We start from the raw sequence: 22954 nt of genomic DNA, 5'->3' as shown, positions 1-22954 counted from the left end.
CTGTCCTGTAAAGAAGAGAAAAAACAGACCTCTGCATTAACATTTGCTGGGTGCATCTTTGGACTAGAAGAAGACCCCATGTAATACCCACCTGAGGTTGTCTTGAATGTTTTCCTGGCTGTGACCTGAACAGCTTTGGACATAACCTGTTGGGAGCTGCAGAGTACCGCGCCTACAAGATGGCGCCGGTTTCCGCCTTCCGCCAACCCGACGGCGAGTGCTCTCTGTGGTAAACAACTCCTAATTTGGTAAAGGCCAGGTATCCTCTTAATTCTGCTTGGAGACAACCTATCCTGGCGCGCCACGTGGGGTTAGGTGATTGGTAGTTGTAGGATATATCAGGCCCCCTCTTCCTGGACCCGGGGCCACTCCCTGTAAATCAAGTTTTCCGAGTAAAACTGTGAGAAGAAGATTCCTCGGTGTTGCGTCGTTCTTGCTGGTCAAGGGTGGGCGAGACAATAACCTGACTGGGGTGACTGGCGAATGAAGAAACAAGAGACCTGGTGTTCTCTTTGGCTTCTGCTTCCCCCTTCACCACCGCCTGTGGTGTGAGGTTGCCTTTCCTTATACAGTTCATTGGAGGGGCCATTCGTATTACCTCTGTGAACCTTTCTGTGGACCCTGTCCCATTCTCCTGTCACTGTACTTCCTGTAGTAGTCAGCCATCTTCTCTCTGGATCTAGAGCCCTGAGGAGGCAGCCTCTGCTCCACCATCAAGGCTCTGGCCACACAAGAACCAACCCCGCAGTTCCTGCCTGGAGGCCTGCTGCCCCCACAGACTTTCTACAGTTGTTTGTGTCTGCTGGCCTCGCCTTCCTCTGCTGCCTGCACACCATCCAATTCAATTCAATTCCCCAAAAGCTACATCTGAGCAAGGCACCTTCCAGATCACACATAGCTCTCCAATTTTCTAAATTACTCACTCTGCTTTCACTTAGTGAAACACTACAGCCTAGCTAGTGGCTGCTGGTAACTCCATCTCTGGGGGAAACAAGAACTCTGCTTTGAGATATTTGCCAGTTTCTGAGATGTAAATACTCCCACAGCACTGAGCAGAGCGGGGAGGAGACTGCGGAATGAGCTTCAGGAGGGGTGGGAATGACTGGAAAGAGTCATCAGGTGAAACTCCAATTCTCAGAGCTCTCCAAAACCAGACTTCTATCAACCCCACTGTAAAATAATAATTCATTCTCATGCTGTTCCTCATGCCACACACCAGTGTCCTAGCTACTCAGGAGCTCTCAGCCTTGTGTGGAAGGGAAGAGAATCTACATCTGGATCCACATCTACTGGGAATGGCCTCAGGAGGCTGAAGGAGGGTTGCATGTTCAGGATTAGGCTAAGCTTTTACATAAGGAGTCCATGTCTCAAAAACAAGAAATAAAACAAAAATAAATAAAATTTACTATTCCCCAAATTTCTTTTTTTAAGATTTTATTTATTTATTATGTATACAACATTATGCTTCCATGTATATCTACACACCAGAAGAGGATACCAGATCTCAAAACGGATGGTTTCGAGCCATTATGTGGTTGCTGGGAATTGAACTCAGGACCTCTGGAAGAGCAGCCAGTGCTCTTAACCTCTGAGCCATCTCTCCAACCCTATTCCCCAAATTTCTTATTCCCAAATATTTCTTAAGTGCTATGGAAGGATGTACTCCTTACCAATTCATACACTGGAACCCCAACCCCAGTGTGATATTTGGAGTTGGGGGTCTAGGAATTAAGGTTAAATAAGGTCATAAGGATGGGATCTGTGGTGATTTGAATGAAAATGGCCTCCAGACTCTAGGAAGTGACATTATTGTAGGTGTGGCCTTGATGGAGGAAGTGTGACACAGGGGATGGGGCTTTGAGGTTTCAGAAACTCAAGCCAGATCCAGTGTTACTGTCTTCCTATTGCCCATGGATCCAGATGTAGAACTCTCAGTTCCTCTCCAGCACCATGTCTGTTTGTGTGCCACCATGCTTCCCACCATGACAAGAATGGAGTAAACCTCTGAACTGTAAGCCAGCCCCAATTAACTGTCTTCCTTTGTAAGAGTCACCATGAGCCGGGTGGTGGTGGCACATGTCCTTAATCCCAGAATTCAGGAGGCAGAGGCAGGAGGATCTCTGTGAGTTCGAGGCCAGCCTGGTCTACAGAGTGAGTTCCAGGACAGGCTCCAGAGCTACACAGAGAAACCCTGTCTCGAAAAAACAACAACAACAAAAAGAGTCGCCATGATCATGGGATCTCTTCACAGCTATAGAACATTGACTAAGACAGAGCTCACTCCACCCCACCAGCATGCACAGATGTCATGGTGCACAGAGAAAGCAGGATGTATCCTTTAGCCAAGCAAAAAGGACTCAGAATGACCCCAGCTGGCCCACACTTCCTAGAGCCCACACTCACACACATGCACAGACACAGACACACACTAGGAAAAACTCAAAAAATTCCAAAGGGGTTGGGACATAACTCAGTACAGCAGGCCCTGGGCTCAACACCTAGTCCAATAAATAAATAAATAAATAAGCTATTTGCTTGTTATTGGTTTTTTTTTTTTCAATGTTTATTGGTCCATAGACATTGTTTCCTTCTGTAAAAAAGTTCACACTCCAGCTCTTCTACTCTCACCCTGATGCTGTGACAAAGGCAGGAACACAACACTGCCACTTTACACTTGGAGAGATGGGGCTCCCAGAGCCAACAGTTGCTTCCAATCAAAATGTGCCACACGCCCTACCAACTCTGCTCAGATAGTTGTGACAGTCCCCACAGCCCTGGGTAGTAGTTATCACCATTTTCATTTTACAGAGAAGAAAAAGGGACAGGCTTAACTTGCCCGAAGCCAATAGCTGTGGTAGACCTGTGGTCACTCAGTCCTGCGCTGGCATCCTTGCCACTCAAGCAAATCTCCTTCTGAGATTCTCAGAGGCCCAGGAAGGAAACCGCTGACGTCAGCAGGAGGCCTGGAGGTCCACCCAGTCCCACACATGCAGAGACGCATCACTTGCTGCAGATAACAAAGTTCTGGGCTTGCAAGGGTGCCAGGTATGGGTGGTGACCAGAGGAGTAGCATCAATCTCATTTCCATCAAGCAAGATGTGGCCTTTGTGAGTGAAAAGAGACTCCACTTGGCTTTTCTTTCCATCCCATGATGTAACATCATAGATCTGCACTGTTCCATCAAAGCCTGGAGAAGAACAGAGAAAAGAGAGGAGTGACCCCACATCCCTCACTTTCTTAGGCAACTTCCTGTCACAAGACGTTCAAGAGGTTACCCACAGAGAAAGCCATACCTGAACCAGTGGGGGATGTCTCCATGAGCATCTGTGAATACACTACTACCCATCCACACATCCACAGAGTATGTATCACAACAGCTAGGCCTGAGGTGGCTGCGCTCACACATGAGTATGTGTGTGTGTGTGTGTGTATGTGGGGGGGGGATCAGAGAGGTGAGCCTTAGTTATCATTTTTCAGGCACAGTCCACCTTGTTTTTTGTCATGGGGTCTTGTCATTGGCCTGGAATCCCCAATTTGGCTAGGCTGGTTGGCCAATGAGCCCTAGAAATCTGCCTGTCTCTGCCTCTCTGTTGCTGGAATTATAAGAACATACTGCCATATCCAGTTTTCCCTTTCTCCCCCATCTTCTTCTCTTTCTCATTCTTTCCCTCTGTGAGGCATGTCTCACTAAGTAGCACTAGCTGACCAGGAATACTCTATAAAGACCAGCCTGGCCTCAAACACACAGAGAACCACCTCCTCTGTCTCCTAGGTGCTGGGGTTAAAGGCATGCACTACCACACCTGGCAACATCTACCACACCTGGCAATGTCCAGGTTCTTTACAAAAATTCTGGGCTCAAACTTACATCCTCAAGCTGCATGGCAAGCTTTACTGAGTTATGCCCAAACTTCACCATGTGTTATCTTTAATCCTCCTAACAGTATCTCCACAAGAAATGGAGCAAAAGAAACTTTAAACCCTTTTCAATTTGCCCCAAACTCCAATCCCTCCCCCCTTGTCTCCTCTTTAGTGTTGGCCCTCATGTCTTTCCACTGAGGTCCATCTGCACTCTCCCATGCTGCTGTTCCTTATTCTCCCTGACACACAGTTTCTTCTGCTCTTTCTGCATCCTGGGACTTCCCCTTTTGTGCTCTCAGCAGACCATTCTCACTGGCTTTAGATGGCCCCACTGAGCACACCCTTGCAATGAGAACCCCCAGGCTTTGGGAGCCTGCTTCTGTGGCTATAGTTAAAATATGTGGATAAGCAGCTCACAGGGATGCTGTGGCCTCTTTCTGGTGCAGCCTCTGGCTGTTCCAGATCTTACAGTCTGCAAGTCTCTCAATACACCTGACCAACCCTCTGCTAGGGTTAAAAGGGCCACTGACAGTTGGTACAAGTTCAGTGGCCAGGGTGGGGAGCCACCCACCTTTGAGGAGCCCAGAGACCAAAGTGGCACTCCAGGTAGGCAACCTGAACTTCTGCAGCCAGGTTAAGCATGGGGCTGTAGATTCCTTCCCAAGCTCCTATCATCCCTGGGAGAGAGCAGTGGTGTAACAGACACATCTTTCTCAATAGTACCTGAAATAGCCAAGCAGTTGTCCAGGCCTGGAGCCCAAGACACTCGAAGCAGCTCTGGGTCAGGGCTGGATTTGGACACTGGGCACTGGGCTGAGCTCACAGGATGACAGAGATTCCGGGGGTCGAGGAGACAGAGCTGCCCATCTGAGCCAAGGCTGGCGACACAGGGCCCAGGGCCTTGGCCCCTGTTCCTAACATCTGCACACCATCTCTGTCCACTAGAGTCAGGGCTGGGGCTGAAAGCCTCCAATGGTGCCCACTTCTGACGGGTATCCACAAGCCCCAGCCGACCTGAGGTGCCACAGAAAGCAAAGGTATCCGAATCTAGGACCTGAAGGCTGCTCAGTGACTCACTGTCACTGGTACCTAGAAGAAAGAGAGGAGCAAAGAAGAAGACATGCTGGAGTCAGGTGGGTCTGGCAATGTGGCAGGGCTGTGGCAGGGCTGGTGGGCTGCACCAGGCCTAAGCAGAATACGTCCTGTTTATACCTTTCCTTCACCGTGACAGTCTGCTCTACTGGGTGGGTGCTGGGCCCCAGAGGCCAGGGTTTGCACTGCATGCCCCAGGTTCCCCCACATCTGGCAGGAGTCTGTGTGATGTCTCGGGGTTGAAGCCTGGCCGAGGGACAGAGCTGGCTAGAGGAGCCAGCAGGGGGCACACTGCAGCCGTACCTGAGCTGTATGTGATCTTCTGGGATTCTATGTCTACAGTCTTCAGGCCACTGAGCCGAGTCCCGTGGAGGATTCCAGGTGCCGCAGTGGAGAAGACAGACACTCGAGGCCAGAGACTCTTCTCTCTGTCCTGCACATCAATGGTACTGACAGCTTCAATGACATCTGAAGGAAAGGGGAAGAGACCAAAGTGCAGAGCGTCAGTGAAGGCTGGCCAGAAACCCCTGACATTTAGAAGGCCAAGGGAGAGAGGAAGCCAAGGACTGGTGAGGCAGAGTTAAGACAAAAGCACTCCGGGTCTTGTTCACATTCTTGAACCTGCCAGACTCATTTTCACATCTTCATAATTTGTCTCATGAACTATTTTTTTGCAAATGGGAGACAATGAGTCATTGCAGCCATCTTGAAATCACGAAGTTCTGACTTGTTTGTCAGAAAAGAGGTAGGAGAAGGAAGGGAATGAGCACGCTACTGATGTCGGTTACATCTCCAGTGAAAAGTAACAAGTTCTGAGTTCACGAAACAGTCCTGCCTCTTCCAAAACATGCTCTGTTTTGGAAGACCCCGAAGCTCACAGCTGTGCTACAGATGTTGCTGATGAAAATGGGAAAACAGTAAGGACCGCCTCTTACACAAATCTGAAAGCCCATGTACTTCAAGTAGAATAAGATTTTAATTTAGTTTTCTTTTTAAATATCATTTACTTTGTTTATTGTATCTGTGTCCATGTGGGAAGGTCAGAGAACAACCTGTAGGCATTAGTTTTTCTTTCTACTGTGTGGGTCTGGGATTGAATTTAGATTGCCAGATGGGCAGGCTTGGCAGCAAGCGCCTTTACCTGCTGAGCCATCTTGCTGGTTTTTCTTTTCTTTTTTTGAACAGGGTTTCCCTGTGTAGCCGTGGCTGTTCTGGAACTCTGTAGACTAGGTTGGCCTCAAACTCACAGTGATCCACCTGCTTCTGCCTCCTGAGTGCTGGGATTAAAGGAGTGCAGCACCACTCCCCTGCCGCCTTTTTCTTTTTGAGACAGGGTCCTGCTAGCCCAGGCTGGCCTCAACCTCTTGATTCTCTTGTCTCCATCTCCTAGTGCTGGAATGGAATATAAACTTTAATTTTTGTCTGGTTCTCATCTGACAAAGTTTTACTCTGTCTCAGACCCAGGCTGCTTGGACAGCTAGCTGTTCCTTGCCTCTGCATTCTACATCATTTGATACTTTCTTTTTTCAGTTTTTGGAGATAGGTCTCATTACATAGACCAGGCTGGCCTCAAACTCAGAGATCCACTTGCCTCTGCCTCCCGAGGGCTGGGATTCATTTGGTGCTTCTCTTGATGTCACCCGTAACAGTCTGGGACAAGTCATTTGCTGCACAAACTACTTAAAAGAGAAATTCTTGTTTAATGCTTTGTGTTTTCTTTCTCCAAATAAGAATTCACTGTTTCATGCCCACACTGTATGAAGATGAAATCTCTGGGCATCTCCAGATTTAAAGGACAGGCACTGGTCAAAATAGTGAGAGGATGGGTATGAGAAGAGTACAGAGTGACTGAACAAGAGTGTGTGGCAGCATGTTCCTTCCAGACACAGTTCCCCTGCACCATGAGCAGAGGGAAGTCTGGGCTCCCAGGGCCATGGCACCCTCGGGGCATTTCATCCAGACTTCTCAACATAGGAGCTGCAAAGTGCTTGCAGCAGACACAACAGCTGAGCCGCAGGTCTACTGTAGCTGGTCTCTAGGGAGCACCAAAAAGCAGCAATTGAGGCCACTTCAGCAGAGCCCACCTGGCTCTCCTGGGCCACACTTCCCTGACTCCCCTGCACTGACTCCAAGGAGCCTGAAACCAATTCTCCCAGGACCTGCTGCTCTGACCCAGGGAAGGGTTATCAGCTGTGGGAAGGGAGACTATTTCAAAGATTCAGGAGGGGCTGGAATGTAATTCAACATCAAAGCACTTGCCTGGCATATCTGAGGCCTTGGATTTCCTCTCTACCCAGTACCATAATAATTACATACATACATAAAACAAAAATCCAGCCTCTTGCTAGGCAGTGGTGGTGCACACATTTAATCCCAGCATTTAGGAACCAGAGGCTGGCAGATCTCTGTGAGTTCAAGACCAATGATTTCCAGGACAGCCAAGGATACACAGTGAAACCCTGTCTTGAAAAACCAAAAAAAAGAAAAAAAAAAAAAACCCTCATAAATTTACCACATAATCCAGCAATATATCTCCATATCAAGATTTGCACATCAGGGCTGGAATAGATAAAATCTGCCATACCCATCCAAAGGAACAGTATCAGCAATGAAAAGGAACAAATTACTGATGCATGCCATAACATGGACAGTCTTAAAAAGCATATGCTAAGGGACAGAGGCCAGATATAAGAGAATACATGAAACGTTCCACTGATAAGACTTTTTTCAGAATAGGCAAATCTACTACAGAGAAAAATATATTAATGATTTCTGGGGCAGGGTGTAGGAGTGAGATTAACAGTAAATGGCATAACAGATCTTATTGGGAGTGATAAAAATGTTCTAAAACTGATTTACAGTGATGGCTGTAGAAGTTGGTAAATTTTCTTTAAAAAATCATTGACCTATACACTTGACATAGATGAATCATATGGCAGGTAAAACATACCTCAATAAAATCATTAAACAGCAGCATCATCAAAAACCTACCACATATATAGGGAAGCAACACAAGGAACTGGGAAGGACCACACAGACAAGTGGCAAGGACAGGCACAGGGTCAGGGATGAGCTCAACAGCATCCCCTGGGCAGCAGTGAGGCCTGGGAGAAGTAAAGCTCTGTGCTGACTGTAGGAAGCTTTGCCACAGTGTGGGATGGCTGTGAGGTGTCTCTCCCTGGCGAGGGTTGGATCAGGCTAGAGGGATACATGCTCTGGTGACTGCTGACAGGGACCTGCATTCCCATTGCTAGTCTCCCCAGGGGACTTCCTGCTCCTTCTCTGTGCCCTTGAGAAGTAGTGTGATCTCCGGGTAGACTGCCAGTGAGCCTCTCTCTCACTTGCTCTTTTCCTTCCCCTGAACCTCTTCGATGCTGCTGCCTCCTCCTCCTCCTCCTCCTCCAGCTGGGTGCTTCTGAGTGGCCCTAGCTCAGCCCTTCCTCTGAACCTGCCCAGCTGAGAGGCCCTGGCTCTCTAGGTGCTTTGCCAGTGGCTGGGTTGGTAAACTCAATTCCTGGAGGAAGTTCAAAGCTGCAGCATTTATGCCTATCTGCCACCCTATGGATGCTAACTCATCTTTGCTGTGCAAAAGCAGACAGAAGCTGTGCTGTCCCCTGTCCCCTCCCTTACAGGCTTCTTCAGTGACTCAGCATAAGGGACAGGAACATGAGTGGCTTTCCTAAAACCTCAACTTCCACCAAGTGAACTTCACTCACCATTGTCCTCTCCAATTTGCCACACCTGTAAGTAACACCCTGGAAGGCCAGTGGTCACAAGCAACCTGTTCCAGAGGGACAGAAAATCAGTCCAGACAGAGGGAAGCTCACCCTCACCCTGGCAGCCTTTCCTCTCCAGCCCACTCAGGATCCCTGGGACCAGCTACCCTCATTCAACATAGGAGCAGGCTCACCCTGCTTTAGGGACAGGATCACAATTCAGAGAGAGCCACAGACCGAGCCCAGGCTTCCACAGGTCATGATGGCCACCTAGAAAGGACACAGGTGGGGAGCCTGAACACATAACCCTGACTGAGACAGCTCTCCGAGAAGCTCCAGAGAATTTTCCACTCTGTATTTGGTCCCTGGAGCAACTCCAGAGACTTGGTGGCTCCACTACTCAAAATGGCTGCTAAGCTAATGGTTTCTTCATACACTAAATCTATGTGTGCCCCAGCCCCTTGTGCACCCCACCTACGTCTGGAGACTGAGAAGTGGGCATGGTGGTAAGAAGACATAACACTTCGAGCACTTCCTGTCATCCCAACAGAACAGAAGGTATGGGACACAGACTAGCCATACCTGGTATCTGGCACGTGTTTTAGGTCAAAGACAGACCTGTCTGAAAATCCTCCATGGCGCACTTTGAAATCTCTCTCTGGAAATAAACCCTAAAACACAAAAGGGTGGGGGCAATCAGACAGCACTGAATTTTTCTTTTCTTCTTCTTCTTCTTCTTTTTTTTTTTTTTAACAAGATAGGGTTTCTCTGAATAGCCTTGGCTATCCTGGAAATCACTCTGTAGACCAAACTGTCCTCAAACACAGAGATCCGCCTGCCTCTGCCGCACTGGGATTAAAGGTGTGCGCCACCACCGCTGAGCTCAGCACCTGCTTTTCTTTTTTTTTTTCCTTAAAATTTATTTTTATTTTGAGGTTTATTTATGTACATTGGGGTTTTGCCTGTATGTGTATCTGTGTGAGGGTGCAGATCCCCCTGGAACTGGAGTTACAGACAGTTTTGAACTGCCATGTGGGTACTGAGAATTGAACCTGGGTCCTTTAGAAGGGCCACCAGTGGTTAACCACTGAGCCATCTCTCCAGCCCTGAGCACCTGCTTTTCAAACACCTCAGATGAGTGCCAGGGAAGGAGGCCATGAGAGTTACTCAGCCGGACCTTGGCCGGCAGATGTCTGTAAATGTCTATATGTCCAGTTTCTTTATCTTCCTGCCCATCTCCAAGCCTTCTAGCCTGTCTCATCCTTCTCAGAAGGGGCAAAAACATGCTGAGCCTTCCTGGGAATAACAGAAGAAAACAGCTTCAGCCAAGAAAGCAAGGATTGCCACTGCCAACCACTCACCCTCCCACTAGGAGCCAGGTGGGTTCCTCTAGCAACAGAGACAAGACAACCACTTAACAAGTATTCACTCTATCAGGCACATTTAATTCTTTTTCTTCTCTTCTTCTTCAACTTTTTTCTTTTCCTCCTCCTCCTCTTCTTTCTTCTTTTTTGAGATAAGTTCTCACTGTGTAGCCCTGGCTGGCTAGTGGTAGTAGCAGCCAATAACTATATTTGCATAGTTAACCACTCACAGATTCTCCTCTAACTTCAAAGACTATTCTTTCTTTGCATCATTTAAATTTATTCCCTAAGACAGGCGTTGGTGGCGCACGCCTTTAATCCCAGCACTCAGGAGGCAGAGGCCTTCTCAGATCTCACACCTTCATCCTAGGTGATCTTACCCATCCATATGGTTTCCCTAATGGCTCCCTAATCTATTTTGTGTGTGTGTGATGCTGTGAAGATTGAACAAAGAGACCTTGCTCATGTTATGTGAGTTCTATACCATTGGGCTGCTTCTCAAGCCCCTACATCTATGTTTAAAAATTCTTTACGGGTATGGTGTTTTGCGTGCATGCATGTCTGAACACCACATGCACACCTGGTACCTTGGAGGCCAGAAGAAGGTGCCGGGTGCCCTGGGACAAGAGTTATAGAAGGTTGTGAGCTGCAACGTGGGTGCTGAGAGCCAAACACAGGTCCTCTGGAAGAGCAGCAGGTGCTCTCAGCCCCTGAACCATCTCTCCAGCTCCCTACATCTATTTTTTGATACAGTCATCTGTAGCAGCTTTCTCAGGAAGCACATGACTTTCCTTGGCATTCATCCCTATGCATAGGAGCTTCCTTCTGCTAGGTTTTAAGGACAGACAGACCCAGAGCTTATCAGGGACAGTACCTGGTGGGTAACAGGCACTCCAGAAAGGCCTACGTACAAGTTCCCTTATATTCCCTCTCTGTTTAAGTTACCTGGTTTTCCTTCACAGAGAGTCTGAGAGGTAGTATCAGATGAAGAATCTCATTTTTCTTCGAACTCTCATAACCAGCAACAAACACTCCTGAAACATAACAGTAACTATGATAATTGTCAGAAATATCGTGGATTACAGCTGGATTTATAAATTCTCCCGAAGGATAAATTTCCTCTCAGTTCACTAGTTGGCTCCCATGGAAGTTGGATGGGTCTCTCAAAAGGCTGAGGCCTTAAAATTCTGCCCAAGGGCAGAAAGCCATCTCCTTTAGAGACAGGCTGGGTATATTACCTTTTTCACCAATCCATTCAAGCACTCGAGTGGCTCCTGAGAGGTCAAATGCATGGAAATCTTGGTACCTGCAGTAGAGAGATTTAAAAAAAAAAAAAATCACACGGTGCACGACACTGTACAGCTGACCAAAAACTCTGAGATCACTGCAGAATTAGTGGACCCAGGTTCTGGGACTGGGTCTTTTTTCCGCATTTTACTTCCTGTGTGTTAAGACAAGGCACCAACCCATGGTTTTAATCTGTGGGACTCCCGGGGTTCCGCAAAGTTTATTTCACCAAGTTGATGTGAACAATCAATTGGAAAACCTGTGTTCAGTTAACTTAAAGGCCGGCGCAACATAACCAGTCTTCCCGGGTGAGCACCTGGTCCCACTACTTGCTTACAGAAGGGCCGAGTGTCCCAGAACGAGAGGCCGGGGATCAGCACCGCCCGCGAGCCTACACCGGGTCCGGGCTGCCCGCGCCCTCGCCTACTGCCCACCAGACCCGCCCACGGCCCGATTTACAAGCGCAAAGACTCCACTAGCCAGTCCTCCGCGAGCTCCATAGCAACTGCCGCTTCCTTCGCTCCACTTCCGTCAGTTCGACTTCCGGGGCGGGCACGCACTCTCGCGAGAGGGCGTGGTCTCCCGCCTAGCGGTGCAGGCAGCGCTCGGAGCTGCGCGAAGCCCTCATGTTTCCCGGGTTCTGTGGGCAGACTCCGGGTAAAAAACGACGCAGAAACAGACATTCTTGGATGTCAGCTCCAAGCAGGGCCGGAGACATCAAACATGCCCCGTTTTAGGATCAAGTTTGTGCAGCCAAAGAGCTGTCAAGTGTCCCAAAGCCAGGTACAATACAGACTTAATTGGAACTTAAGGTGAACAGTTAATTTAAAAGTTCGCGTGAATGTGCCCGTGAAGGATACTTTAGGTTTTTTTTTTTTTTAATGAAAGAAATTTTGTTGGGCTAGGAATGTAGCTAGAGTGCTTGCCTAGCATGCTTGAAGCTCGCTTTCCAGTACCGCATAAACACTCCTGGCATGGAGGCGCACACCTGTAATTCCAGTGCTCATGTGCTACATAGGGAGTTCGAGGTCAGTCTACGTTACACAAGACACTGTACCAATCAATAAAGTATCTGACACTCTCATTTTTATTCGATAACTTTGGCAGCCTACAGAGAGGTTCCTACATCCAGAGAAGAACCAGAAAACAGCAGGGCTGGATTCCAGCACACTAAAGCTTGGGATGAAAGATGGGGTGAGTGTAGCATGGTGTAGGCAGCTCCCCATCTCAGGCAAAGAAATTTTAGGTAGTAGAAATGACAATGGGCCCGTGAACAGAGTACCTGATTGCCAAAAGTTGACAATCATTCATTGCCTGGTTGGCACCATGGTGAAGGGTGATGGAGCTTTTCCAAGACCACCCCATCTCAACAAACACACCACCCTTCAGAGTCCTTTCCCCTTTCTTCAAAAGTGTGTGGAAGAAGATGCCCAGACATTCTGTGTAAAGAGCAGGGTTTTTATTCACAACTTCACCAGGGAAGCAAGAACTACAGCAGGAAAGACTTTGTGTCTGCATCATCAAGATTCCAGGTGACCCAACCAGAAATCTCAGCAAAGGAGTAACACACTGGAGCTTAGAATTTACATCCAGATGGGGCCACTCCTGGGGTTGCATTCAGCAGCTTGCCTGGATGGACACATTCTAAGCCATGTTGTTGTGTTGGTCCCATTATTGGCATCACTTCTTCAGTATTGGCTCCAGCAGCCTCCTGTACTGAAGACAAAAGGAGAAGGCTTGACCCACACATCATAGGGATATGCTGTATGCACAGAAGTGGCGGGGGGGGGGGCATGCTCTCTGCTGGGTCTCTGAGTGAGTACCTTTCTCCCTGAAAGGCCTGAGACGAGTCAGGGGTAATGGTTTTCCCAGATTATGGCACTGATTTCAGGGTGGTCATGACAATTAAAGGGCACCACAGAAATCAAGTCCAAGGCACTAGACAAGTGTTAGCGACATTCCTCTACCTCCCCCAAACTCTGCCCCAGACCTCTCTGATGCTCCCTGCCACTGGCCATGGCAGTATTGCTTCCCCTGAGAGTCTCTGGTTGGTCTTGGTATTTCAGGCCTTCAAAATAATCCTAGAGGTGATGTTATGTCTCTTTGGACTCTGCCAGTCCAAGCTTCTTGCTCTTGAATCTGAGATTTCTGGGATGTTTGCTGGGACTGTAGGTAGACTTTCTCTACGGAATGTCTCTCCTTCCATATACACACACTGCTAGGCAGATGTGGGGTGTTACAAAGGGAGTCAGCAGCAGGCACTGCCAGGGGCTTGCAGACAGGCAGTAAGAGCTCCTGCTTACCAAGACCTTTCTGTGTACCACACTGTGCATGTGACATAAATGGGTCTGTTATTTCCATTCAATGAAGAGCGTGAGTAGTTCAGTGACATTCCTAAGGTCACCTGACTACTAACTAGCTATGTGGCCCCAGCATACATGCTACCCCATCACACTGCCTTCTGCACACAGCAGTAAGTAAAGGGAGAGTGCTGTGCAGTGGGGACAGTACCAGAAGCAAAGAATGGAAGAGCTGCCACCCAGCCAGGCAGGACACTAAGGGCTTGAGCACCACAGGTTAGTTAGTGCTTTACAGCCACTTCCACCTGGGGGACATCAACTTGGTGTCTAAAGACTCTTTTGTTTTTGTTTCTCACAAACTCCTGGTCTTAAACCATCCTCCTGATGTATCAGGTACTGCAGGCAAGTGCACCATTGTGACCTGGAGGGAATTTTGGTTATCACAACTTGGTGAGGAGAGAGAATGTGTTAGTGGCGTCAGGTAGGTGGAGACCAGGGATGTGTTTAGCATCCTAAATGCACAGGACAGCCCCCAGAGCCTAGACTGTCGAGAGCACTGACATGATAAAGCCTGCCATTGGTAACTGGACAGGGGGATGGACAGGGAGATGGGAAGTAGGCTGGTTCTGAGTTCCCTTTGCACCGCTAGGGCTCAGAGGTCACAGGTCAGACCACAGGCAGACTGGAACAGCAAAGGCAGATGACAACTGGGATGGACAAGGCTGTGTGGCATGGAGGAGGACAGTCTGTTCAAAGGCAAGGATATCCTAGTCTGTGACTTCAGACTGGGGATGGGCAAAGAGGAACTTCTTTCCCAAGCAGTTTGCTGCGTCATTTTCTGGTCTTTGGGATATTTCCCCTTTGAGCCCTGAGACCCTGACTTTCTAGAATCCATGCATATTACATCCTGGCTAGGCAGTCCCACCCTGAACCCAAGCTGGGTGACAATTCTTCCATGTTGGTACTGGGGTAGAGGCTCACCTGAATTGGGGAGTCTGGGCCACTGAGGTTCATGCCTAAGGCTTTCTTTAGCAGGAGGATCCGGAACAGATCATGACTCAGCGGCAGTCTCTGGTCCCTCTGGATGCTGGGAAGTGCTGTCCCCACAAGCGACAGGCCTGGGGGCTCCAGACTCTTCTTGCCCATGAAATGACCTAAAAAAGAGGTGCCAAGGTATGTGACAGCTAGGGAGTGAGGACCCTATTACCTACCACACGCAAGTTCTGGTCTATTCCACCTTTCTGCTCTCACAGAGGAAAGACAAGAAATGTTCCTCCTCAGCAAGAAGCCACAGACATCTGGGTGGAGGCAAAGCCTCAGCTTTTCCCGACCTGCTGGAGGACAGCACAACTGGAAGAAGGGTAGATAGCCTGGGGCCAGGGAAGGAAGTAGAGAAGGCTCCTCGGAGACGGATGTACAAAGAAGACATGAGTGAGAAAACCTGGCAGTCTGCTTAAGGGAAGGGGGGCTGGCTGGCAACCAGATCTACAATGCTGGCCCAGCTCTTGTCTTAAACTTGCTTAATGGGTTATCTTAGCCTAGCCTGTGGCTGCTGGATCTGACCTGCTAATTCCCACCTGTTAAACTTGAGCCCCCGGGGTCTGCAGGAGCTCTGCCACTGTGAGCCTCCAGAAAGTTGAAAGGAAACTGGGGGCTAAGGAGAATGAGGCACACATGTTGGTGTCCCCTCAAGACTTACCGGTTGCCCAGAGGTTGCCCCGGGGGTGCACTCGGATCTTGCTGGCTCGGTTGCGGGGCTCCGGGAGATCCCAATTGAAGGGGGCGACGCCAGCAGTGAACAACACAAAGAGGAGGAGACTGCAGAGCAGCCGAGAGCCCCCTGCCTGCCGGGTCATGGCTGTTTCAAGCGGGCTCTTCTCCCGCACTCAGATACTAGTTCTCGAAGCCCGCCTTCCAGCCTTTTAAACTACAGTGGAGAGGAGCCCGCTGGAGGCGCTGAGCTCGCCCTGCCCCAAAGCCCCGCCCTCTGCAGGCTCCACCCCCAAAGCCACCAGGGTGGGCACTGCCTTATTTTGAGCTTTGGCAGAAACCCACCAGAGTTCGTGTGCAACCTGGAGTGTGGCACTGCGCCACAGCAAAGGTGGCTCCCAAGACCCTCCTTGGCCACCGACACCAGCTTTCTGCCATCATGTTATATCAGCTCTCAAAGCTTCCCTTTGAGGCTAAAGTGGAGCAAAAAGTCCCACTCCTCGCAGCGTGGGTGTTTGGCATCATCTAGCAGAGGAATTCCATAAAAGAATTCTGTCACCTCCTCCGTCTTGAGGCATCTGACCCTTGCTTGCACCTCTCTGCTCCCTCGCAAATATCTCACTCTGGGCAACCTGGAAATGTTCTGTGCCCAGAATGGGGAGAGAATGATGGGGAAGGGAGTGAGAAGCTGTCTCCTAGCAGTGGAACCACTTAGAGGGCCTGGTCTATCATAACTGGGCAGGAGGCAGACCTGCCCCGTGGGTTGGGGCAGTGGAAAGAGCGCTGGGTCAGGTGATGCTTTCTTCTATTGTGAAGTGGAAATAACCATACCGCCTATACCTTTAATAGCTTCACGTCTTTCAGTACAACTCTTAGTTAAGGTACAGCACTGTCTTCTTGAGGAGCTGTCTTGACTGGTCGTGGAAAACATCTCCAGCCATCACTGGCGTCACTTAGTGGTCAGGGGCAGATATGCGCTTCAACTCCTTTATTTTTGTTTAACTGTTCGCTGCACACCAACACTTGGAACACTGTGGGAAGGCCGGGGGTAAGGTGGGGGGGCATCAACTCCCTGCTACCAAGAGTTCACCTTCTCATTGGAAACTAGGTCAAGGAAAGACAGGTGGAATGGGGTGCAAGGTCTTGGATCCCTTTCTGGAACACTCGTGGGGCATAGCAGAACCTCCCAACCTGGGCCCAATGATGGCAGCTGCTATCATCATCTTTTTGTTTTAAGACAAGGCTTGCATGTAGACCTGGAACTCACTATATAGGCCAGATTGAATTGAATTTATAGCAATCCTCCTGCCTCAGCTTCTCAAGTGCTAGATTACAGATGTGACCCACTATACTTGGTTTGCTGTCCTAACACCTACACATTAGCTAGCTGAGCAAGGCCTGACAGTCCGATGGATCACCACCCCAGAAGGGGATCTTTGATGTTCTTATGGATGTCAGAGATTAACACAGTAGGCATCTTCCTTAATTGTGTTCCACCTTTGTGTTGTGTGCATGTATGTGTGCATGCATACCCACATATGGAGGCCAGAGGACAACTTTCGGGGGTCAAGTCTTACCTTCTACCTTGTGTGAAGCAGTGTCTCTCTTGTCTCTGCTGACTTGCAATGGCATGCAGTTTAGCAGTCCTATGAACTTCTGGATTATTCTCCCATCTCGTCTTAGGAACACTGATTACATGTATGTGATACTACATACAGTTTTTCATGTTGGTTCTAGGAATCTGAGCTTAGTTCGGGTTTGTTGCAGCAAGTGCTTTTCCCCACCAAGTCCCCTCCTGGCCCCCACCTTCATGTTTGAGGTAGGGTCTCTTGTTGAACCTGGTGCTTACTGATTAAGACTGGCTAGCTAGCAAGCCTGGGAACCCTCCTGTCCCCACCTCCCCAGAACTGGGATTTTCGGTGCTGGCCAACAACCCAGCTTTTTCTATGGGTGCTGATGATCTGAACTCAGGTCCTCATGCTTACAAGGCAAGCACTTTACTAATCCACCTCACAGTGCCAGGGAAACTTTCTGCAGCTGTGATGCTGAGGTTCCAGAGTGTGGCCCATAGGACAATGACGGCCCATTTCTGGCCCTGGCTTTTCCTTTCAATTTCCTTGCTTCTCACCCCCAACCTGACATTTACACCTCTCTGCTTTCTTGTCACAGCCTAGCCATGGTGTTCAGATATAGCTCTTATCACCTTCCCGTAATAATCACTCCCTCTGCAATCTCCTCCCTCTCTCCTGCATCCACCACACTCCCAGACTCTCTTTGGGCCATGGATGTGGAAGCCAGGGGAAATAGTGTTGAGTGAGCCCTGCTTTCCTCAACCACTTAAAGGAACTTACTTAACAAGCTTCTCTCATGTTATTGGCAAAGACCACCCCTGAGGTTCACCAGAGTCAGGCTTCAGGTCTGTCATGACACTTTTGGGGCACTGCCTCAGGCCCCCAAAGCTGTGAGAATAGTTTTCCCTAACAGCTATCATTTCAGCACCAACTGAGTTTTGAGGTATCAGGGGGCAGAGCCAGTGGGCACTGCCTCTCCAGTCTCAGTGGTCTCCTACGGGTGACCCTGAGGCTTTGAGTTCTGTTCTCACAAATTCACTTACACCAAAGACCAGCTCCATCTAACACATGATCAGTTCACAGCTTAGAAGAGAAAGCCAGGGAACTGCTACTCAGATGGGCAGATGACAGCTCAGGGATGATATGAAGCCCTGCAGTGAGCAGCCCAGGCAGCTTTCTTAACTATTTGCATATAGTGTTCATGCATTTAAGGGGACAGTTACATAACCCCAAAGAGGGTTTTGGAAAGGGTTTTGGATTTTAGAGACTGAGACTCATTGTGGAGCTAGACTGGCCTTGAACTCAAAATCCTCTTGCTTCAACCTCTCCAGTGCTGCTGGTATGCGTGCCACATCACTGTCTATCCAAAGAGGTATAAATACTTAGTCTGGTAGAGAATCTCACTGTTTCTAAGAGATTTGATAATCTGAGGAAACCCGAGAAGGGGCTTTGCAAACCAAGGTTTACTGTAATAGCCCATTCAACTTCCAAAGGTAGGACAGGACATGGCACCTAGGGCAGTAACACGGTGACACAGCAGACCTCTGTTGTGTAGTGACCTTGCAAAGACCCAATGCAAATCCTGGACTGTTTTCTCTCCTTGGTAAAACAGAGGTTACTCTGAGGCTTGTTAAATAGGAAACAATAGCTCTTGCCTTTGAAGCCATTGCTGGAGCAGCTGCCACCAAAATGAAGCTCAGTCCCTTTGTGACTTCTGACAGAAGCAAATACACAGCATTTCAGTGCACCCTCTCCCTTTAGGAAGATGATGTCTTCCCCTCGTTCTGAAGAGCTGAAACACAAGTGTGATGCCCCTTTAATGTTTGCACATTTGAAAAGATGATGAAGTTCAGGTTGTCTGAGGACACTGCAAAGGCAGCAGATTGGCAAGGTGTTCCAGGTGTATAGAAAGAAATGTGTCATCCACACTGAAAGGTGCCGCCAAAAAAGGCTAATGGCACAACTGTCCACATGGGCATCCATTCCAGCAAGGCAGTTATCACCAGGCTAAAGCTGGACAAAGGCCACAAATGATCCCGAAGGGAAAGCCCAGTCCTGCCTGGTAGGAAAGGAGAAGGGCAGATGAACACAAGGGAGACGTGACTGAGAAGATGCAGGATTAGAGCAATTTCAAGCATGACGTTCATTAAAGAGTGCTTACATAGAGAAAATTAGTTAAGACTAAAGTTTGTTATAAACTGCAAAGTGGTTTTAGTCAATCCTGCTGTGATCCTAGGAAAAGCAAAGCCCGAAGCCCCATTCCCAGGAAATGGTCACTCATTAGCAGTGAGATCAGGGTGTATGTACATGGCACCACCAACATGCCTGTGACACCTTGGTTCCTAAACCAAAATGCCAGTGCACCTACATCAGTTCTCTTATTATTTTTTTTAAAAAAACGATATCCGCCTGCCTCTGCCTCCCTAGTGTTGGGATTAAAGGCGTGAGCCATCACACTTGGCTCTATCGCAATTCTTGACCAGTTCTGAGAAAAGAATTCTACAGCATTCTGTTTTTGGCTCAAGTTTTCAGGCTGAGAGCTCTGATCAAAGCTTGATGCTGGCCAATTTATTTACTTGCCTGACATTAAGTTCCAAACATAAATTCGTCTAACTAGACTCCTTGAATTAAAGCTGGGGCCTGGTTTACCAATCCAAATAGATGGGAAATTAAAGTGACGGTTCTGGAAAAGTGATTCTTAATTGAGAGTGGGTAGAAGCATGACAGAAACAGGATGCCTCAGATAGGATATACAGTTTCAAAGTCAGATTCAATAGCAAGATTTAACTGTCTATGAGAAAAGGTCATTGTTTTTATAATACAAGCTTAAGAAAATATTCTTGGCTGATGAGGGTAGTAGACTGGGGGCGTGGGTGTCAGAATAATGACAGAATGGTTCCTAAAGAGGCCGTGGGTTTTAGAGGTTTATTAGAAGACCATCATAGGGGAAGTTGAAATTCCCGATGGATGAGGTAGCTTTTCTGGTTTGTGTTTTGAAACTGGGTCTCATGTAGCTCAAGTTGGCCTTGAAGTCACTGTTGTAGCTAAGGCTGGGCCTTAAATTCCTGACACACCTGCCTCCACCTCCCCTGTGCTAGGACTACAGGCACAGGTTGTCACACCCCCTCAGGAGGCGGCTTTTGCTTTGTTTTGTTTTGTTTTTGAGACAGGGTTTCCCTGCTTAACAGTCTTGGCTCTGGAACTCCCTTTATAGACCAGGCTGGTCTCAAACTCTCAGAGCTCTCTGCCTGCCTCTGCCTCCCAAATGCTGGGATTAAAGGTGTGTGCCACCACTGCCCAGCATGACAACAGAATCTTTTTTTAAAATTTATTTATTTTTATTGTTTGTGCATTAGTGTTTTGCATGGATATCAGGTCCCCTGGAATTAGCGTTACAGACAGTTGTAAGATGCCATGTGGGTGCTGGGAATTGGAACCTGGGTCCTCTGGAAGAGCAGCCAGAGCTCTTAACTGTTGAGCCATCTCTCTAGCCCAACAACAGAATCTTTTGCGACCATAGGTTATACATAAAGCAACTGATTCGCAACTGATGTTGTTTCCTTTGCAATAATTACTTCAACTCTTAACTTCTTCGGTTACTATTTTATAACATAGTAGAACAAGATGAGTATATTAATCAATTTAAAAATAAGCACAACACTGTAACAGGCACTAGGGGACACCCAAAGATGAATCCAAGACCAGACCTGTCTCATTATATAAAGGAATCAACTCACTCTAGTGGGGAGAGGAACACAGAGAAAGCCAGTGCCCTCTGACAGTGTTAAGAGAGGAGCATGGACAGGCACTGGGTGGTCTGAAGCAGGAAGCACTGGGGGCTCCCAGCACCTTTCTGTGATCACTATGTCCACTAACTTTTTTTTTTTTTTTTTTTTTTGAGATAGGGTTTCTCTGTGTAGCTTTGGAGCCTATCCTGGCACTCGCTCTGGAGACCAGGCTGGCCTCGAACTCACAGAGATCCACCTGCTTCAGCCTCCCAAGTGATGGGATTAAAGGCGTGCACCACCACCAGGCTGGATTCTATGTCAATATATGTTCCACCCACTAAGGTGAGTTCTGAAAGGGCAGCAAAGACCCTGCTTACTTACTGCTGGAGCCAGGGTCTAGCTGAAAATCTGGCACAGCAGATATTAACAAGCATCTGCTGATTGAGAGAATTCTTAGCTGTACCCCACACAGTAACCAGCACAAGCAGAGGTGGTGGCATGTCTCCCTGGCAAGTCCCATGTGGATACAGACTGTGGCATCTGGGGACAACTGAGACCGGAAGAGTCCGGAGGACTTACAGTGACCCTTGGAAGGAATGTCTTCACAATTTGGGGTAAGCCCTGCTAGTTTCAGTCTCAACAACATTCCTTGATTAAGCAGCGTTCTTTCTATATCTAGACATACTTTGTGTGGAAAGGGTCATATCTGCTGTTTGACTTCTTACAGTCACTGGTGTTCACAGCTCTAGCAACAGAGAACAGTGGTTAAGCTGGCGGGAGGGGGGGGCACGACGGGACACAGGACATGACATGACAGAAAACAGCTTAAGCTGGCCCTCCTGAACACCTTGAGGAAGGGAGGAAATCCATGTAACCAGCTATAGTTAGCTGGATCATTTCAAAACTCACTGCTATAAGGAGGGGGTGACTGCAGATGATGGATTAGTGCCCCCCATGTTATGAGCACCTAGTTGGAATTGATAAGACACTAAAGCAAATACCAAAGCACTGTGCTAAAGAGTCTCCCCAGAAAAGTACACAAGCAATCAAAAAAGACAAGGCTCTCTCAGAAGCCTATGACTCCCTAGGTAAAGTGACAAATGCCAACAGTCCCACCAATTAAGAGGACACAGGAAGAGTCTACAGGCATACACAAACAGGAAAGCAGAATTAACATTAAAAAAAATTGGAAAGGATACATGGTGCTTAAATGGAACCATGTCGAGAGGAAGTTTTCAGATTCAAATTTGGCAAGGCCAAGAGAGAATGTACTTAGTAAGTAACAGGAAAGTACAAATCACTTTAATGATTCATGCGCTCTGCTCAACAACACTAATCTAAGATACTATGCCTCCTCTGCTTCCAGTACATGGTTATACCCAGCATTTAATATGCGCTGCTTCATGCTACTGGGGAAGCAGAACACAGTGTCTATAAAACCAGGCTCCTGCACCAGAGGCGCTCACAACCCGCCAGGAATGAGGCCATACCTCAAATCCCAAGCATTGTAAAGCTGTCAAGGATCTGCAGCAGAAGAACAATTATATCTAAAGATGGTGAGACTCAGATATGCACAGATGAGAGAATTCAGCAATATAGTGAAAACACCAGGGTGGCTGGCCTGGCGATGCTCACTCCATATCAGCTGCGTTCAAAGCCTGAACCTCACATGCAGGTTTTTGAGAGAGAGGTAGGGTGAAGACAAATGTATGGTTCAATAAAGGGATTCTTCTAAAAACAAAAGGCACACCCAAAGTAATTATCTACTATGCCTACAGACAGGATCAGTGGGGTAGGAAACATAAGACAGAGGATAGGAACAGGCATGGATACCATGACTGGTACTCAAGCAACAGGAAGCGTAAATGCTCATGAAAATGGATCCTTATTGGCAGTGAGATGCACAGGGAAATACAATACCTAGCTCCTCCCCCCTGAACATTTGAGATCTGGCAGACAAACTGGAGTTGTAGGGCTGGAGCTGAGAAAATGACACAAGATTTATTAGCTGTAGTTGTGAGACCAAGAGATCATCCTAGTATCAAATTCCAATGTAAAGTTTTATTGGGTCTCACCCCTTTTCCAATTCCTTCCAGGGGCTGAGTCCTCCACACCTCCCCTTAATCCTGCCAAATGCCAGAACTGGGAAGTTCCATTCAGTCACTAGTTAAGTTTCTCTAGCATTTCTTACATTTTCCTTGTATTTTTGTTTTGGTGAGTTTTGTCTCACTAAGATGCCCAGGTAGTTTCAAATCTATGGGCTCAAATGGTTTTCCTGCCTCAGCCTCCTGTGTGATTTGGACTACAGGTGTGTACTGCATGCCT

The 22954-nt window shown here is 48.1% G+C and overlaps 2 protein-coding genes across 4 annotated transcripts; both read right to left on the bottom strand.

Annotated features, from left to right (window-relative positions):
* Positions 1-2541: 2541 nt before the first annotated feature.
* Wdr73 (WD repeat domain 73) lies at positions 2542-11861 on the bottom strand. 2 transcript variants are annotated; one of them, XM_027408271.2, is made up of 8 exons: positions 11780-11861; positions 11272-11339; positions 10979-11067; positions 9252-9340; positions 8670-8734; positions 5257-5421; positions 4585-4950; positions 2542-3187 (listed from the first exon to the last, which is right to left on the bottom strand). In XM_027408271.2, exons 1-8 carry the CDS (start codon positions 11818-11820, stop codon positions 2952-2954), a joined length of 1119 nt encoding a protein of 372 aa, XP_027264072.1. In that variant the 5' UTR covers positions 11821-11861; the 3' UTR covers positions 2542-2951. The 2 variants fall into 2 exon arrangements, with proteins under 2 accessions (XP_027264072.1, XP_035298316.1); XM_035442425.1 differs by having other exon boundaries at positions 4585-4875.
* Positions 11862-12762: 901 nt separating this feature from the next.
* Positions 12763-20187, bottom strand: Nmb (neuromedin B). Of its 2 annotated transcripts, none has more exons than XM_027408272.2 (3): positions 15320-20187; positions 14602-14774; positions 12763-13031 (listed from the first exon to the last, which is right to left on the bottom strand). In XM_027408272.2, the coding sequence occupies exons 1-3, from the start codon at positions 15474-15476 to the stop codon at positions 12897-12899; spliced, it is 465 nt and encodes a 154-aa protein (XP_027264073.1). In that variant the 5' UTR covers positions 15477-20187; the 3' UTR covers positions 12763-12896. The 2 variants fall into 2 exon arrangements, with proteins under 2 accessions (XP_027264073.1, XP_027264074.1); XM_027408273.2 differs by having other exon boundaries at positions 12851-13036.
* Between the last annotated feature and the right edge of the window lie 2767 nt (positions 20188-22954).

Source organism: Cricetulus griseus, chromosome 3 (assembly GCF_003668045.3).
Source record: "Cricetulus griseus strain 17A/GY chromosome 3, alternate assembly CriGri-PICRH-1.0, whole genome shotgun sequence".
In the NCBI taxonomy this organism is placed as follows: domain Eukaryota; kingdom Metazoa; phylum Chordata; class Mammalia; order Rodentia; family Cricetidae; genus Cricetulus; species Cricetulus griseus.
The sequence above is the reverse complement of the archived record's forward strand: the minus strand, read 5'-3'. Positions and strand labels throughout refer to the sequence as shown.